Here is a 16,961-nt window from a genome sequence, read left to right as displayed (position 1 = left end):
CAGTGTCCACTATATAATAAGTGTGCGCATTTATTCAAAATGTATGATACATAATAACAAATATTCATGATCATCCTCTGCGTGTCCCCCTGCCGTTTCGAACGTTGATTTGCGCCTCACAAAACTAAAAAAGCAAAATGACTCCTCACAAAACTAAAAAAAATACAATTAAAATGTACCCTATGAATAATATATATACCGGAAGTTGCGTAGAGGAGGGGCGGGCGCCGGAAAGCCGTGTCTGTGTCAGAGTTGACGGCGTGTTTCGCTTCCGGGGCCGGAGGGGGTCGCGGTGGCGGCGCGAACGAGGCGGGAGGCGGGGCCTGCGGCGCAGCCGAGGAGCCGCTGCCATGGCGCTGAACCTGGACCGCGAGGCCTACTACCGCCGCATCAAGCGTCTCTATAGCAACTGGCAGGTGAGGGCGGCCGCGCGCGCGACCCGTCGGGAAAAGAAGCGCAGCCCCCCCCCAGTCGCTGGGGGGGGGGACTGAGAAAGGGGGGGGGGCTAAGAGCGGCTCCTCCTCTCAGCCTCCCCCTTCGCTTCTCTCAGCCTCTTCATTCCCCCTCCCCCTCACGACTTTAAGTTGCCATTTTTCAGGTGGAGCCTGGAGGTCTCCCGGAATTACAACTGCTCTCCAGGCCACAGAAGTCAGTTCTTCCCTTGGAGAATGGGGCTACTTTGGAGGGGGGGCAGGAAACTGTTGAGGTCCCTCCCCTCCCCAAACCCCGCCCCCTCTAGGCTCCACCCCCAAATCTCCAGGAATTTCCCAACCTGGAGTTGGTATCCGGACATTAGGATTGCCAACCACCAGGTTGGTCTTGGAGACCTCCTGGAATTACAGCTGGTCTTTGGATGACACAGACCAGTTCCCCTGGAGGAAATGGATGCTTTGAAGGGTAAATTCTCTGGTATTATAATACTCTGAGCTCCCTCTCCTCCCCAAATCTCACCCTCCAGGCTCCACCTGCAAATCTCCAGAAATTTCCCAACCTGGAGTTGGCATCCCAGTGACCTGACAACAGTCTTCCTGCCAGATGTCTCCTTCCTTCTTCATGTTACATTTCCGTCATTACTTTGTCTTGCCAATAACAATACTAATAAATACAAGGAGATTGTGACAGTTATTTTTGTTAACAAATAGACATGCACATGTATAGATGTAACAGTATGCAGAGAAAGAATATGAATCTGTTGGTGTGTGTGAAGTGTATGTTTACATGCCACCAGGGAAATGTTGTGTATCTTTTGTAAGCATATTCATGTGTGTGTGTGTCTTTTTGTATCTGGACTGGAGCCAATGGTCCCCTTTTTTCCTGCAGCGGTGGATTCTGCCTATCATTCTCCACAGCCTTTTCTGGTCTCCACAGTCTTTGTGATAACTCTGTGGTTGCTATATTCCTTTGTACTGACTGGAGAAACTGACCAAAGTGGCTTAGTATCTTCTGTCCTCAGAATCATCTCAGTGTTGTGAAAACTAATCCCCTCCGCCCATGCTTCTTTCTGCTTCATCCTTGCTTTGGTACATGTTTAGTTTAATTTCTCAATCACTTTTTATGCAGTCTTTTATCCTGCATTACAAGTGTGACTTTTAACTAAGTATGTGTATAAGTAAGTATATGTAAAAAGGTGTATAAGTACGTAAAGATGTGTAGATATGGTTGCGTATGTGGTTATGGTAATGACAAACACCCCCATCCTGTTGCCTTGAATGTGCGTATGGTGATTACTGCCCTACGTGGTTCTGTTATCATGTATGCTAATTCAGGTTTCGGTCTTTCCTAGCCTTTAAACAGTTTGATTGTGAGTATGGACAAATAGTTAAAATAAGTTTGTGGATAGTTAAATTCTTTAAATGACTTCGAGCTTATATCTTGAAGACCTGACTGAAGATACATTGTGATCTGTTGCAACTTATTTTTACTTCCATGTGATTAGCGTAACTTGCACATTCCGTTCATGAATGTGGCAGATTCCAAGCTCCGGGGAGCAGGGGTGGGGTGGTGGGAAATGTGTGAATGTACTACTTGTATGGGGAGTGAGTGCCCAGAGCTGGCTAATGTGAGTGTGTGTGACTTTGTGTGTGACTCACAAAAAAGATCTAGAAAGAGATGGTTCAGAATGGGTTGTTTGGGAGACGGAAGCCTTGCCAGTGGAGATTATGTGAGAGATGCAAAGGATGGTGACGCTGTCAACTGTATGAAAATCTTTATATGCAGTTCTTAGGCTTAGAGCTTGTTTAGTCAGCTTTGGTATAATGCCAAATGACAGAACGGGCTTTCTGTCCATGTTTGCTTGTTGGTACTGAATTCCATTACAGTCTGTGTGGAGTTGAACATCCCATCTTCAGACAGTTGATTGCTCCCGGGGGTGTTGATCTGATCTGAAAGATTTCTTTAAGGAATATGAAAGACTCATTAGGATGCTTCTCCATTCCCAGCCCAGGGCTTTTCCTGAGATAATGTATCTAGATTTAAAAACTTCTTCCTTGTTGTGTTGGAATGGGGATGAAGCCATATTTCCCTGCAAGTGCATTCCAAATTAGAGAGAACCACGAGGGGCAGGGCTTAGCCCTCTTCATACCATCTGCAGTGGATTCCTAATCAGGTTCCTTGCCGAGGCAGCTGATCTGCTTTTGCTTTCCAGGCTAAACTCACATGACCAAATACTGTCATTGGTGAAGGAAAAGTACTGCTGTGTGCCCCACCCTCCACCTGTTGAAATAGGAAAGGTGAAAGAATGTCATGGAGTTCAGAGAAAGGTGACTGTAAGAGGACAGATCTGGGGAAAGAGTGGGTGTCTTGAAGCTTAACCCCATGCCAGTAGAAAGTACTTTATAATGAGCCTTCAGCAGGCAGTCTCCCAGCTTTTCCGCTCATCTGTGAGAGCCAAAGATCTTTGCATGTGCAGAACAGGGAACTGATTGTGCACCTAGATTGTGCACAAGTGTGACAGATGAGCAGAACTGACTTTGCTCTGGGTGTTATAGAGCAGGACCCTTAGGTTTCATGCTGTGGGGCTTTCTCTTGCAGAAAGGAGAAGATGAATATGCCACCATTGATGCCATTGTGGTCTCCGTCGGCGTGGACGAAGAGACTGTCTATGCCAAGTCCACTGCCCTGCAGGTAAGTGAAGGTGGGGCATGCTCTTGCTTTGTTAATGGCTCCAGGCAGAAAGGGATGGAATTAATGGGATGAAAGGAAGCAAGTGGCCCTTTTTTCCTCCTCTCTTTCTTGCTGTCGCAGACGTGGCTTTTTGGCTATGAACTCACGGACACCATCATGATCTTCTGCGAGGACAAGATTCTCTTCATGGCTAGCAAGAAGAAGGTGGAGTTTCTGAAGCAGATTGCAAACAGCAAGGGCAATGAGAGCACCAATGGGGTGCCAGCAATCACATTGCTTGTGCGGGAAAAGGTGAGCAAGCTAGCAGTGGTGCAGTTAGGTAATTTAAGGCTGGGTTTAATGTCCCCCATCCATGAATATAGAATATTGTTGGAACTACAACTCCCAGAATGCACTTGGGAGAGGGAACTGGAAGAGGAAAGAGGAAGGTGGACTGTGGGTAGAGTTCGCTTATCTGTACTACAGCCTGCATTCCCCCCACCCCACGTGGAGGCAAGGCCACCAGCCTTTATTCCAAAGTCTTGCCCCAACAGTACCCCTGGTGAGCAGCCACATAAGCTCTGTGGATAGCATTGAAAAACTGGGGTTGAGATGCGTAAAAACATATGGAAAACATCGACGCCTCCCCCATTCTTTTCACTTCTTCCCTTCCCCAGAATGAAAGCAACAAGGCAAATTTCGACAAGATGATCGAAGCACTGAAGGCCAGCAAGAACGGCAAGCGCATTGGTATCTTCAGCAAGGACAAGTTCCCCGGAGAATTCATGAACAGCTGGAACGACTGTCTCAACAAGGAAGGCTTCGAGAAGGTGGGGAGAGCCAGCTCCAGTGTACAGAAGCTGGCTGGCAGGACAACTTCCATTATTGCTCACGCTCCTCCAACTCTGTCGTAGGTGGACATCAGTGCCGTGGTGGCCTACACCATTGCCGTGAAGGAGGATGGGGAGCTTACCTTGATGCGTAAAGCAGCTGTCATTACTGCAGAGGTCTTCACCAAGTTCTTGAAGGAGCGGGTTATGGAGATTGTTGATGTTGACGAGGTGAGGCGAAAACATAGCTATGGGGTTGTAAGCCATGATGTAAGAAGTTGTGCAAATTAGGCTACACGATTATCAGTCTTCTTAGAGCCCTTTGTTTCTCCCAAGACCTATGGGGGAGATTCCTCCTCTTCCCCAATATTTTTTTTTTTAGTTGTGCGTGTCCCCACACACACCAGGAGTCTATGTTGACTGTTGATTCTTCTCCAACCCTGGCAGAAAGTACGGCACAGTAAGCTGGCAGAGTCAGTAGAAAAGGCCATCGAGGAGAAGAAATACCTCTCTGGGGCTGACCCCTCCACAGTGGAGATGTGCTACCCCCCCATCATTCAGAGCGGAGGCCATTACAATCTCAAATTCAGTGTTGTCAGGTCAGTGAAATTCCACGGAAACGGGATCTTCAAATCAAAGTGCTTTTTAATTTGCCAAGAAAAAAAAAGATAGGTATTGTCCACTAGTTGTATTGCTATATCTGTTAAAATATATTGCAGCTAGATAATGCCTTTGTGTCTCTATGCAGTTCAATCAAAAACCTTCAGTTATGCTGCCCTCATATTTTTTAGAGAGAAGGAGGAGGGAAGAGTTAAGCACCCAAAACTTTCCAGAAACTACTGGGCAAACTGTATTCTCCATGAAGTGGAAAGCAACATCCATTCTTGGATTATTAAACATCCATAACTGGCTAAGATATTCAATGCAATACACAACCTGCTGTATTGTGTCTGTACTGTTTAGTTTCAACTATTTTTTCCAGTCTAGACACAGCAACTAAAAAAATAAACGTGAGACGGAGTGGGAGCAGAATTGTCCCCAAGTCCCAGTTATGTCCAGCGGTCTGTGTGGAATGTGTTGTAGCAGTTAAAAATGTTGAAGTAGGGCTGGGGAGACCTGAATACCTATCCCCACTTGCTGGGTGACCTTACTGGGTGTCCTGGACAATTTGTTATTTCTGCTTAGCACACTTCACAAGGTTGTGGAGAAAATAAAAGGAAGGAGGGGAGACAGATGTACACCACCTGAGCTGGCGTGTGTGATAATAATGCACTGCATAAACAAACAGGCACAGTCTGGCCTTGTCTAGCTGTATTGCCAGCTGCTTTTGACCTTTCTTCCTGTCTGACCTCAGTGAGAAGAACTACATGCACTTCGGAGTGATCACTTGCGCCATGGGTATCCGCTACAAATCCTACTGCTCCAACCTGGTGCGCACACTCATGGTGGACCCACCCCAGGAGATGCAGGAGAACTATGCCTTCCTGCTGCAGCTTCAGGAAGAGATGCTCAAAGAACTGCGGCATGGTGAGTAGCAATCAGGATGCAGGAGATTTCTCTTTGCAGAGGCCAGGAGGAAGCTGCTCAGGCAGGATGCCGCTCCTTCCTTCATTCCCCCCCATTTCTGACTGATACCCCTTTCCATCAGGTGTGAAGCTGTGTGAGGTCTACGCTGCTGTCATGGATATGGTGAAGAAGCAGAAGCCGGAGCTTTTGAGCAAAATCACCAAGAACTTGGGGTAAAAGCCCTCGCCCACTGGAAAGCCTCCTTCCTGCAGTTTTGTGATTTCATCGTTTCTACCTGGGGAGACTCCAGAGTGGCGTAATGGGAGGACTCAAAAAGTTTTCTCGCTCTTTTCCCCAGGTTTGCCATGGGCATTGAGTTCCGAGAGGGTTCCCTTGTGATTAACAGCAAGAACCAGTATCGGCTCAAGAAAGGTGAGAACATCTCCGAGCGGCCAGGGATGCCCTGGTTCCTTAATCCAACCAGATGTGCCTGCCCAGTTTTGGCTTGTGTTGGGCATAAGCAGCCAGCAGGCCCCTGCTGAAAAGAGATTCAGAGGCTTCCTTCCCTCTGAATCTGTGTTCTGTCTGTCATAGGGATGGTTTTCAGCCTGAATGTGGGGCTGTCAGATCTTAACAACAAAGAGGGGAAGAAACCAGAAGAGAAGACTTACGCACTCTTTATTGGAGATACGGTGTTGGTGGAAGAGGTGGGTGTCGGGATGGGGAACTTTTTGAGTACGAGTGTGCCTCACGTTGGCAACCATGAAGTTGGAAGGAGCAAGCTCATCTGCACAGAGATACGCTCTTGACGGCCGTTACCTTTTTCCTCATTAGGACGGTCCAGCTACCCTCCTGACATCCGTCAAGAAGAAGGTCAAGAACGTCTCCATTTTGCTCAAGGTGAGTCCCCGGACATGTTTCCAGAAGGTCTCATGGGGTGGGGTGCTTTGCTTGCCATTTTGCAAGAAACTGTCATTGCACTTTTAAAAAGCCGTTCTGTTTTTGAAGAATTTAAGGAGATAGGTGCAGCTGTTAGACTTGTGGCAAAAGCTGTTGTACAGGATTTGGAAATCCTGAGTTGTCTCATTAAACAAAAACAAAACATTTTTAGTCCTCGTGGTTGAGACCTTTGCATTTCATTTGTTGCCTTATCAGGCATTAAATAAATAAGGAGGGAACTGAAGACCAAGTTTGTTTTGTTCCCCTAAGGGTTTCCAGATTCACACCATCAAGCCTCTTTGTATGTGGTGCCTGTATGTTTATGGGGATAATCCCTGGGTAACAGTATTACCAGATGAGTTTAGGAACAAGTATCTAGCTTGTGGAAGGTTGTTAGTTGTTACCTATAGCGGCGTATGTATAGTTGATGTTCTATTTTCTTTTTGCAGAAAGATGATGAAGATGAAGAGGAGGAAGAAAAGAATGAGGCAGTAGACATGCTTGGGCGTAGCTCTCGAACAGCTTTGCTAACAGAAAGGACTCGGGTATGGACAGCTTAAGTGGGTGGGGGAACTGGGGGCAGCATTTCAGGGCAGGGGGTGGTGGGCCTTGGTCTGGAAATCAGCCCACTTGTTGGCTGTGGATCCCACTGGGTGTCGTGGCTCTGGAATAGTAGGCAGGCAGTATCCCACCTCCACACTCTTCTATCCCACTCAGAATGAGATGACGGCTGAGGAGAAGCGACGGGCGCACCAAAAGGAATTAGCCACACAGCTCAATGAAGAAGCCCGACGGCGACTGACAGAGCAGAAGGGAGAGCAGCAGATCCAGAAGTGAGTGCGAGGCTTCTCAGAGATCTGAGGAATGGGGTAGAGGCAGACGGGGCTTATTTGTTAAGCTCGTGTTACAGGTGAGCAGCAGGCCCAAGTCTGTTAGGCTTCCCCATCTTTCTTTCCTCTTGCAGGGCACGTAAGTCAAATGTCTCCTACAAGAACCCATCCCTGATGCCAAAGGAGCCGCACATCCGGGAGATGAAGATTTACATCGACAAGAAATACGAGACCGTCATCATGCCTGTCTTTGGCATTGCCACGCCTTTCCACATTGCCACCATCAAGGTACCACCTCTGCAGTAAACTGGGAGTTGGGAAGTCAGTTGCCTCTTGGGTAGCAATGCAAGTTGTTGGCTTGCGTGTTCAGTTGAGAGGGGGGTAAGAATGCTAAAATGCCAGACCCTAATCCACTGATCCATCCCAAAGGAAAGTGTGTTGGGGGAGTTCTCCTTAAATGCTGGGAACGGCAGGGACAGAAAGAAATGCAGGTCAGGCTTTCCAGGGGTAGGGGCAGAATGGGAGTGTGGAAAGCTTTGTGGACCAAGGCAGATGTGACAGAGCGCTCTCCTCTATGCTTGTTCACTACAGAACATCAGTATGTCTGTGGAAGGCGACTACACTTACCTGAGAATCAACTTCTATTGCCCAGGGAGTGCCCTGGGTCGTAACGAGGGCAATATTTTCCCCAACCCTGAAGCCACCTTTGTGAAAGAAATGTGAGTAACCCCTGCCCAATCCGTGCCCTGAGGTGTTCTTTGGAAGTTGATATCGCTTCCTGTGTTTTTAATGGTCTCAAGGACTGTTGACTGACTTCTTATCCTGTTCCTCTCTCTGAGCATTCCCACTGCTGCATTTGCTATTTGTTCATCAGATGCTACAGGCCACCCCTTTGTCCCCTTTCGAAAAGGCCTCCGTGTGGTTTTGCACTTAGGGCTGGGCGGCTCTACAGGTTTTAATGCTGTAGTCATGTATTTGCCAAACCAGTGTTGCTCTTCTTTCCCCCCCAAGAACGTATCGGGCTTCAAATATAAAAACGCCTGGGGAACAGACTGTTCCAGCTCTCAACCTTCAGAATGCCTTCCGCATCATTAAGGAGGTGCAGAAGCGCTATAAAACACGAGAGGCCGAAGAGAAAGAGAAGGAGGTGAGGTTCCAAAAAGTTTCCTTGTGGGGGTATGTCAAAGATGGCACGTGAATGTTTATGTTTAAGGCATTTGTTAAAATGCAAGCATCACTATGTCAGAGGTCAAGAGCCCCAGGGGGTGGAAGGAAAGGTTGATGACACAGATGGATTTTACGAAGGAGCTTCTGGATATTTCTGGCCTGTGGCATGATCGTTCCTCTGCTGTGTTGCTCTAGGGGATCGTCAAACAAGACTCCTTGGTGATCAACCTAAATCGCAGCAATCCCAAGCTGAAGGACCTTTACATCCGCCCCAACATTGCCCAGAAAAGGATGCAAGGATCTCTGGAGGCCCATGTCAATGGTACAGAGGGCTGCAAACCCCACAGACAAACTGTCATGTCCCCGAGGCAAGAGGAAGCTGAAGAGAGAGGATCTTTTCAAGGGGTTTCTGTTAGGAGAGTTGGGGAAACGATCAAACCAGTATGACACATTCTGGAGCCTTAGCAATTGCCTCATTGGGATTGTCCCGGTCTTACTCATTAGCTTTTTCCCCAGTTCCTCGTCTTTAGAGAATGTGTAGGGATGCATACCCCCCCCCTACTAATTCCAAGCTCTCCCCAGCAGTAGATAGTTCTTGTTTCTGACAAGGATGTCTCTTTTGGTCAGGTTTCCGCTTTACCTCTGTGCGGGGGGACAAGGTGGACATTCTGTACAACAACATCAAACATGCCGTGTTCCAGCCTTGTGATGGAGAGATGATCATCGTTCTCCACTTTCACCTGAAGGTACCCACCTATCTTAAGGCAGAATTGTGGTAGTTTGGTTTTACTGCAGTTTGCTTGTTTTGGGCAAAATCTGTCAATTTCACCACAAGGTATTGTTCTCCTGGCTCCAAAGCACAGCAGGGAATTCCCTTTCAATATCTTGCCTCTCCTCTTTGTGGTATTCTGTACAGGGAGTTTTGCAAAATCTACAGAATTAGCTGGCTGGGCATCCACATTAATTTGTTGAAGCCAAAACAACAAAGTTTACGCCGCAACAAATACAGTAGTCTTTAGGTTATCACAAGACTCTTTGTTGTACTGACTGTAGAATGAGAGAAACTGCTAACATTAACAGCAAAATTTGATTCCTTAGAGACCAACAGGATTTCCAGGGTATTAAGTTTTCAAGAGTCAAAGCTTCCTTTGTCAGATATCTGGAAATCATGTCGGTCTTTAAGGTGCTACTGGACTCTTCTACTGCAGACCAACATAGCTACCCACCTGAAACTATTAAAATCAGATTTCCACTTGGTGTGGTTGGAAGTCTAAGCTGGGAAATATACGAGTGTTCCCTGCTGCAGACTTCAAGCCAAATCTCATTTAATTTAACTGTCCCTTCCCCTTCCTCCATCTGGAAAAAACATAATAAAAATGCAAAATAACCCCCATCAAAAACGGTACGCATGCCCCTTAGCATAATGCAGATTTTCATCCAGGAATAGAACTTGGGATGTATGCACAGCTCTGTTCATATTTTTCTCCTTCTCTTCCTCACTACCCTCTCCCCCTCGGCCACATCCAGAATGCCATCATGTTCGGCAAGAAGCGCCATACAGATGTGCAATTCTACACAGAGGTGGGCGAGATCACCACAGACCTGGGCAAGCATCAGCATATGCACGATCGGGACGATCTCTACGCTGAGCAGGTGAGGTGGACTTTCTTGCGCCCTGTCCGGTGGGGAGTGAGGGCAGGAGAGATCAAGCACGGCAAATGGTGGGCTGCATTGGCTGATGCTCGTTGATCCCGTCTGGTGCAGATGGAGCGGGAAATGAGACACAAACTGAAAACGGCTTTCAAGAATTTCATTGAGAAAGTGGAATCCCTGACCAAGGAAGAACTGGAATTCGAGGTGCCCTTCCGAGACCTGGGGTAAGGAGCGATGGGGAGGCAAAGAGATGTGGGGTTTGAAAGTGTCTGAAATGGCGTGTAAAGAACTACACTTCCAGGATTTGTGTGATGATCAGTGGAGTGAGTGCTCTGGTTCAAGTTCTTATTGTTCGGGGGAAATATATGCAAGGGAGTGAAGGAACTGTGCACTAGGAGGGGAAGTTTTGCCATCAGAATAGCCAAAAACTATGAATAGAATCATTTTGGAGAATCACATTACTTGTTCAACCTTGAGGATCCCAGGAAACATTATTTGGTTAAGGACGGGCCAGGGCTGGTGGTTCTGTGAAGAGAATAAACTGCGTCTAATTTCTTAGCACAGCTTTTAATAGAGCTAGAAACTTGCTTCCTTGACCAGGATAACGCAGACTAACCTGATCTCATCAGCTCATAGAAGCTAAGCGGGGTTGGCCCTGGTTAGTACTTGGATGAGAGGCCAAGTCTAGGGATGCTGTGCAGAGGCAGGCAGTGGCAAATTACTTCTGAATGTCTCTTGCCTTGAAAATCCTTCTGCGACTTGAGGGCATAAAAAAGAAGAAACTTGCTTTTTATAAGAGGGAAAAAAGAAGACTTTTGTACTCAATATTAGGATTCCTGGCTGGCACCTAAGGAGAGAAGACAGAGCTGATGCTCACATAGTGTGCCCATCTGTGGGGAGGGCAGGGTATAAATTGAATAAAATAAATAAGTAATAAGTGTTTGGAGGGAGGAGCAGGAGGCTCCTGTGGCGTAGTCTGCACATGTGGCAGAATGAGATGATAGAATGGGGCCCCTGTCACTTCAGACTGCAGGTGGCATCATGTTTTTCATGCTTCTCCATGTAAATGCCGCCTGCAAATAAAGAGGCCCATCAGGAAGCCAGGTTCTACCACTCCATGCAGTGCTTAGTGTTCCAGTTATAGGGAATTGTTAATGTTGGAGAAGCTTTGAAAAACGTAACCCCTGACCTGCAGTCTTGAAATGGTACAGTCTGTTCTACCACCTCAGTATTCTCCACCATCTCAGTACTGAATATATCTCTTGCCCCTTCCATACCACTACATGGTTCCTTCTCGCTGCCTCCGTGGCATGCTCAAGCCACAGAGCTTCTGGCCCCTGCTCTGTTCACTCAAGCAGATGGCCTGCTTGCAAGAAGAGACTAAGCGGCTTTAAGGACTTTCCTCTTAATTTGTTTTGGCAGATTCAACGGCGCCCCCTACAGAAGCACCTGCCTGCTCCAGCCAACCAGCAGTGCCCTGGTGAATTGTACAGAGTGGGTGAGCATAAACGCATGTCTCAGTTGGGAGAGACACCGCTGACCATATGGGAAGGGAGTGCTTGACTTGGAACCTAACGAATTTGTGTACTGTCCCCGTGTGCTAGAAACATACATAGCTTGGTGCACAAAAGCTGTAATTCTTGTGAGAGGTGTTGCCGTAGGTGTTGTGTTCCACCTGTGAACGCTGCCGAAGTGGGCCCCCACCAGAGGTTGTGTGAGCCTTAAGTCTCAAAAGGAGATTTCTGCCCTTTATTAGCATCACCTTTGGTCTGAGTTCTCATTGGTAGAGGTACTTGCTCATCTTCCCCACGTGCTGAGACTCAGAATAACATTGAGCAGTCTAGGGGGAAAGGAAGGGGAATCTGAGGCCTCTGGAGGTTGTCCCCTTACCTTTATTTATTATTTATCTTTATTTATGTCAGTTGTAGTCCGCTTTTCTCACTGAGACTCAAGGCAGATTACATATTGTGAGATTAGTAGAGTTAATATAAAGGACATTTCAATAAACAATGCCAAAGGGTAAATAAACGCAAGTTTAGAAAGACATAACATTAACAAAAATCTGTTACAGAGTTAAAGAAATGCTGAAACAGAGCATAAGCAGTTCTCAGACTGACATTAGACAACATAGAACTACCCGGTAGGGGTCATACTTAAAGCGACAGGTAGTACATAGGAGCACATACTTGAAGCAACAGATAGGCTTCACCACTATGTTGCCTTATGTACTATGGTCCCTAACATATCCCTCCCCCCAGCAAACTCAAACATGTGGCATCCTCACCATAATCCTGTGAAAGTAGGTTAGGCTGAGTTTATGAGAGAAATGGGCTGACCTAAGATGGTTCCCTGGCCAAGCGCAGTCTCAGCCCTGGTTGTCATCTGACGAAGAGAACTGTGGTTCTCGAAAGCTTATGCCTCAATAAAGTTGGTTAATCTTAAAGTTGCTACTGAACTTTCTACTGGTTGGCATCTGGCACTCTTAACCACTACACTATCCCACCCACCCATCCTCAATGGGTTCAAAGATTTAGGAGAGTTTCTCCCTTCTGCAGCCGCCATTTGTGGTGACGTTGGATGAGGTGGAGTTAATTCACTTTGAGCGTGTGCAGTTCCACCTGAAGAACTTCGACATGGTCATCGTCTACAAAGATTACAGCAAGAAGGTCACCATGATCAATGCCATCCCCGTGGCTTCGCTCGACCCGATCAAGGAGTGGCTCAAGTGAGTTGCTGTGTCCATTACCCTGCAGGCATCCTTTGGTACAGTCCCCTTACCCACTGGCAACTTAGGTGTTAAATTAGTGCTAGGGGGTGCCACGTTAGTCAAAGTGAAGTATTTTATTCCCACAAGCTGTTGTAGGATCAGATTATTGCTGCCTGAAAAGGTGTTTTCCTGGCACTGTAAGTTCAACTTCTCTCTCTCTCTCCACTCTCCCCCCGCCCATCAGCTCTTGTGACATTAAATACACAGAAGGGGTGCAGTCCCTTAACTGGACCAAAATCATGAAAACCATCGTGGATGACCCAGAAGGCTTCTTTGAGCAAGGTGGCTGGTCCTTCCTTGAGCCTGAGGGCGAGGTATGTTACACAGGCAGTGGGGACCAGGAAGTAGGGGATGGGGCTGGGAAGATCAATTTAAAATTCCTGGAAGCTGGAATGGGCAGGGGCTGTGGCTCGGTGGCAGAATATCTGCTTGGCATGCAGAAGGTCCCGGCTTCAATCCCCAGCAGCTCAAGCAGTAGGTGATGCGAAAGACCTCAGCCTGAGTAAACACTGCTAAATTTGATGGACTGATTCAGTATAAGGCAGCTTCAAGTGCGTTCAGAGGCCGATGGGCTTCTGATGTTGAGATGGGAAGGCAGGGAGCCTTGAGGCCAGGAGCAGGCAACTCCCAGCACGTATGCCAGCAGCAGCAGCAGCACATCAGGCCAGATCTCCACCCAAGCAAGCAAGACACCGGTACAGCTGCCAGGGCCAGTGGTGCAGGAGAGGGTAACAGGCATGGTTTTGCTTGTAATCACACCAGCCAAGGTGAAACCCAGAAATGCTGGCCATGCATCTGGGGCTTTGCTATCTCTGTGTGCTGCTGCAGGTACAATCCTAGTCTCTTGCACCTCCCTCCATTTTGTTAGCCGGTCTACTAACATCCTTACAGGCAAACACTGCATTTTTTTGGCATTCGGTCCATATAGGTTGTGCATCCCGGGTCTTGGCAGTGCAGTTCAGAAGACTGGAAGTGTGATAACAAAGATGCTTCTGCAAGTCTTTGCTCCTCCAGACAACCTAAGGAAATCTAGACTTCTGACCTTGCCCTCTCATTGTCTTGTTTTCCAAATTTAGCGATCCAGAATCCCCCATTCAGTGGCTGTAGAATTGGTGTAAGGCTTCATTTTCAGGCTGGGGAAAGGGAACCCTGCTGCCCCACACAGTTTGTCAAGAGTTGAACAGCCCGGAAAATCTACAACAACTAAAGTTGAACTTGGGTTATTGTGGCTCCTTCATCTCAAAGATTTTTGACCTTCTTGTCTCTCCTCCAGGGAAGCGACGCCGAAGCTGGGGAGTCTGAATCTGAGATAGAGGACGAGACGTTTAACCCCTCTGAGGATGAATATGAGGAGGAGGAGGAGGACAGCGACGAAGACTATTCTTCTGAAGCAGAAGAATCAGGTCAGGTGGCCTACAGGTCGATAGCCTGTCCCTGGGCTCCTCTCCCCACTTCCCATGGCCTTCCAAAAGACCTCTGCTGCTAAAGCCTTGCCCCCTTCCCGTCAGCCCTTGAACCCTCATATCACTCGTATCACTGCAGCTCTTGAAGAATAACAAAAAAAATAACTGTGCATATATACCACTCTTCTAGACAGATTAGTGCCCCACTCAGAGTGGCGAACAAAGTCGGTGTTGTTATTATCCCCACCATACAGCTGGAGAGCTGGGGCTGACAGGAGTGGCTTACCCAAGGCCACCTGCTGAGCTCATAGCAGTAGTGGAAATCAAACCAGCAGAGTGCTGATGCCCAGCCTGACCACTTAACCACTATGCTACAGCAAAGTGCACCTTTCATCAGGAAGCAGACACTGGGGCATTTATTTATTTATTTGACTTATACCCCGCGCTTCCCGCGAGCGGGCTCAGGGCAGCTTCCAACAATACGTTGTGGTGTACTCAGCCATTTGGGCAGGGATGTGCTGAAACTGGGAGAGCAACCTGCAGATCCAGCTTCCTGCAGAATGCAAGAACCCCTTCTGCTTGATCAAACCAGAGGTCCATGTAATTTGGCATCCTGTTCCACACAGCGATCAACCGGTGCCCTGAAGGGCCAACAAACAGGGCATAGCGGTCAAGGCCCTTCCCTGATGTTGTCTCCTAGAACTGGGTCTCAGAGGCTTCTTTCAGTTGTCATGACTAGGACCTCTCCTCCACGAATCTCTCCAACCCCTTTTCAAAGATATCTGAGCTCATCATCATCACGACATCCACGAGTAGAGGAATTCTTCCAAGTCTCGTGGTTGTGGAAAGTCCCACCAAGTCAAAACTGACTTATGGTGACCCCATGTTGGGGTTTTCAAGGCAAGAGGCTAACAGAGGTGGTTTGCAGTTGCCTGCCTCTTCCATCCTGGTGTTCGTTGGAGGTCTCCCATCCAATTACTGACCAAGGCCGACCCTGCTTAGCTTCCGAGAGCTGATGAGATCAGGCTTTCCTGGGCTGTCCAGGTCAGGGTTCCACCAAGTCTCCTAAACTGTTTTTCCCCTCCAGAAATATCTTGAGCATCCCTCCTCCTCCCTATGAGTTTTCAATGCCATGGAGGTATATAACCTGAGGGAACAAATCACTCAACTTGTTGGAACTGTCAGCCAAATCTGAGCCCAGCCAAATCTGAGCCCGCTCCTTGTGTCTGTGTCCCCTTTTAACAGATTGCTCCAAGGAGTCCCTGGGCAGTGAGGAAGAAAGTGGGAAGGACTGGGATGAGCTGGAGGAAGAAGCGCGGAAAGGTAAGAGCCCTCCATATCCTTTGCTTGACAGACCCCCGTCCAATACTGCATTTTTGCTCGTTCTTTAGACCCATGCAAGGAAGCACAGCTGAGCCAACAGAGCTCTTGGTGGAGCATCAGAGCTGCATCAGCAGTTAGAAGATCCAGGCCTTGCTTCCCCCACCCCCCAACCCCTTCCTAACTCCTCACTTTCATCCTTGCAGCTGACCGGGAGAGCCGGTATGAGGAGGAGGAGGAACGGAGCCGCACCATCAGCCGTAAGAGGAAGAGCCAGAGTTCCAGCCATAATCGCAGTTCCCACAGCCGCAGCCCTGGCCGAAGCTCTGGTCCCCCCAAGAAGAAGAGGAAGTAGATTCTGAACTCTCTAGCCTTCCTCCCCCCCCCCACAAGCCAATCCTTAGGGGGGTTAGGGCTTTGAGGCCTCATCCAGCAGCCAAGATTTATGGCATGGGGGTGGCCGGCCCCTCCCCACCAACTTTTCATCTTTCCCCCACTCACACACCCTCACTGTTTTCCGTTTCTCTGGGGAAATATATATGTATATTATTATTTGGGGTGGGGGAGTTCAGCTTTTTGTTTCGTTCCTTGAGCCTTTTCTGACCATTTGTACGGACCAATCAGCTGTGAGAGAATTCCGGGCCCTGCTTTTTTTTGTCACCATGGACATGCAACTGCCGAGGAGGATGAGAGGGGCACGGGGTGGGGGGCAGGCAGTGTTGGGCGAGGCTCAGGAATGGGGTGTCAGCGATGTGCTTCTCTGCACTTCCCACCTACCCTTTCGATCACCTTCTTCTTTCCCTCCCCCCCCCCCCAAGTGGGTCTGCTGACTTTGAATCCTCTCCCCACAGCTCCCTTCTCTCCTGGACTACCCATATCTTTATTCTCAGACTGATTGGAGCAGGGTGGGCTTGTTAGCTTGAGATTTGCTCCCGAGTAAGAACAGGCGCTTCAGTGAAGCGATCCCTGGTGCTGGTGGGCAAAAGAGGGTGCTCGCTTCTGTTAAGTGTCTCGAAGCAAAACCCTGTGGAGGGCAGAAGAATTGACCTCAAAACAGTAATGGGGAGTGGGGGAGAGGCACACGAGAAAAGGGCTCATGCTTTTTTTTTTGGTTTTGTCAGGCCCTGTTCGTATTTATCTGTTTTATCAGTCAGGTCTCCAGTGAGCAAGTGTTTTAGGATGGGGAGGAGACAGGAGGGGTTGAATCCATTGCTTGCCCTCTGCCTCCCTTGTTTTCCTTCTGGGGGAAGGGTCAGCGATTCAGGGGTGGGGGGGAGAGCTTTCTCAGATCCTCTTTTTTTCGTAGCCGTTAGCACTCGGTATTTTTGACTTTGGAAAAATTGATCAATAAAAATGTTTTTTTTAAGTATTTGGAAAGTTTATTGGTTGGCTTGTTCCTTGCCTTGTCTCAAATGACACCCACCCCCGCCACCCCACCCCCAGT

The 16,961-nt window shown here is 48.1% G+C and overlaps 1 protein-coding gene across 1 annotated transcript; it reads left to right on the top strand.

The window, feature by feature from the left end:
• The first annotated feature begins 300 nt into the window (after positions 1–300).
• Positions 301–16,883, top strand: SUPT16H (SPT16 homolog, facilitates chromatin remodeling subunit). The gene is made up of 26 exons (XM_054994639.1): positions 301–416; positions 3,031–3,123; positions 3,244–3,414; positions 3,780–3,932; positions 4,017–4,163; positions 4,380–4,531; positions 5,287–5,459; positions 5,581–5,671; positions 5,797–5,870; positions 6,033–6,145; positions 6,273–6,338; positions 6,827–6,922; positions 7,095–7,210; positions 7,342–7,495; positions 7,799–7,926; positions 8,219–8,354; positions 8,570–8,696; positions 9,002–9,120; positions 9,902–10,027; positions 10,139–10,251; positions 11,450–11,525; positions 12,583–12,752; positions 12,979–13,108; positions 14,068–14,197; positions 15,443–15,520; positions 15,724–16,883. Exons 1-26 carry the CDS (start codon positions 351–353, stop codon positions 15,870–15,872), a joined length of 3,147 nt encoding a protein of 1,048 aa, XP_054850614.1. The 5' UTR covers positions 301–350; the 3' UTR covers positions 15,873–16,883.
• The last annotated feature ends 78 nt before the right edge of the window (positions 16,884–16,961 follow it).

This window comes from Eublepharis macularius, chromosome 12 (genome assembly GCF_028583425.1).
Source record: "Eublepharis macularius isolate TG4126 chromosome 12, MPM_Emac_v1.0, whole genome shotgun sequence".
NCBI lineage: Eukaryota > Metazoa > Chordata > Lepidosauria > Squamata > Eublepharidae > Eublepharis > Eublepharis macularius.
Note: the sequence above shows the minus strand (reverse complement) of the source record. Positions and strands in the feature narration are given on the sequence as shown.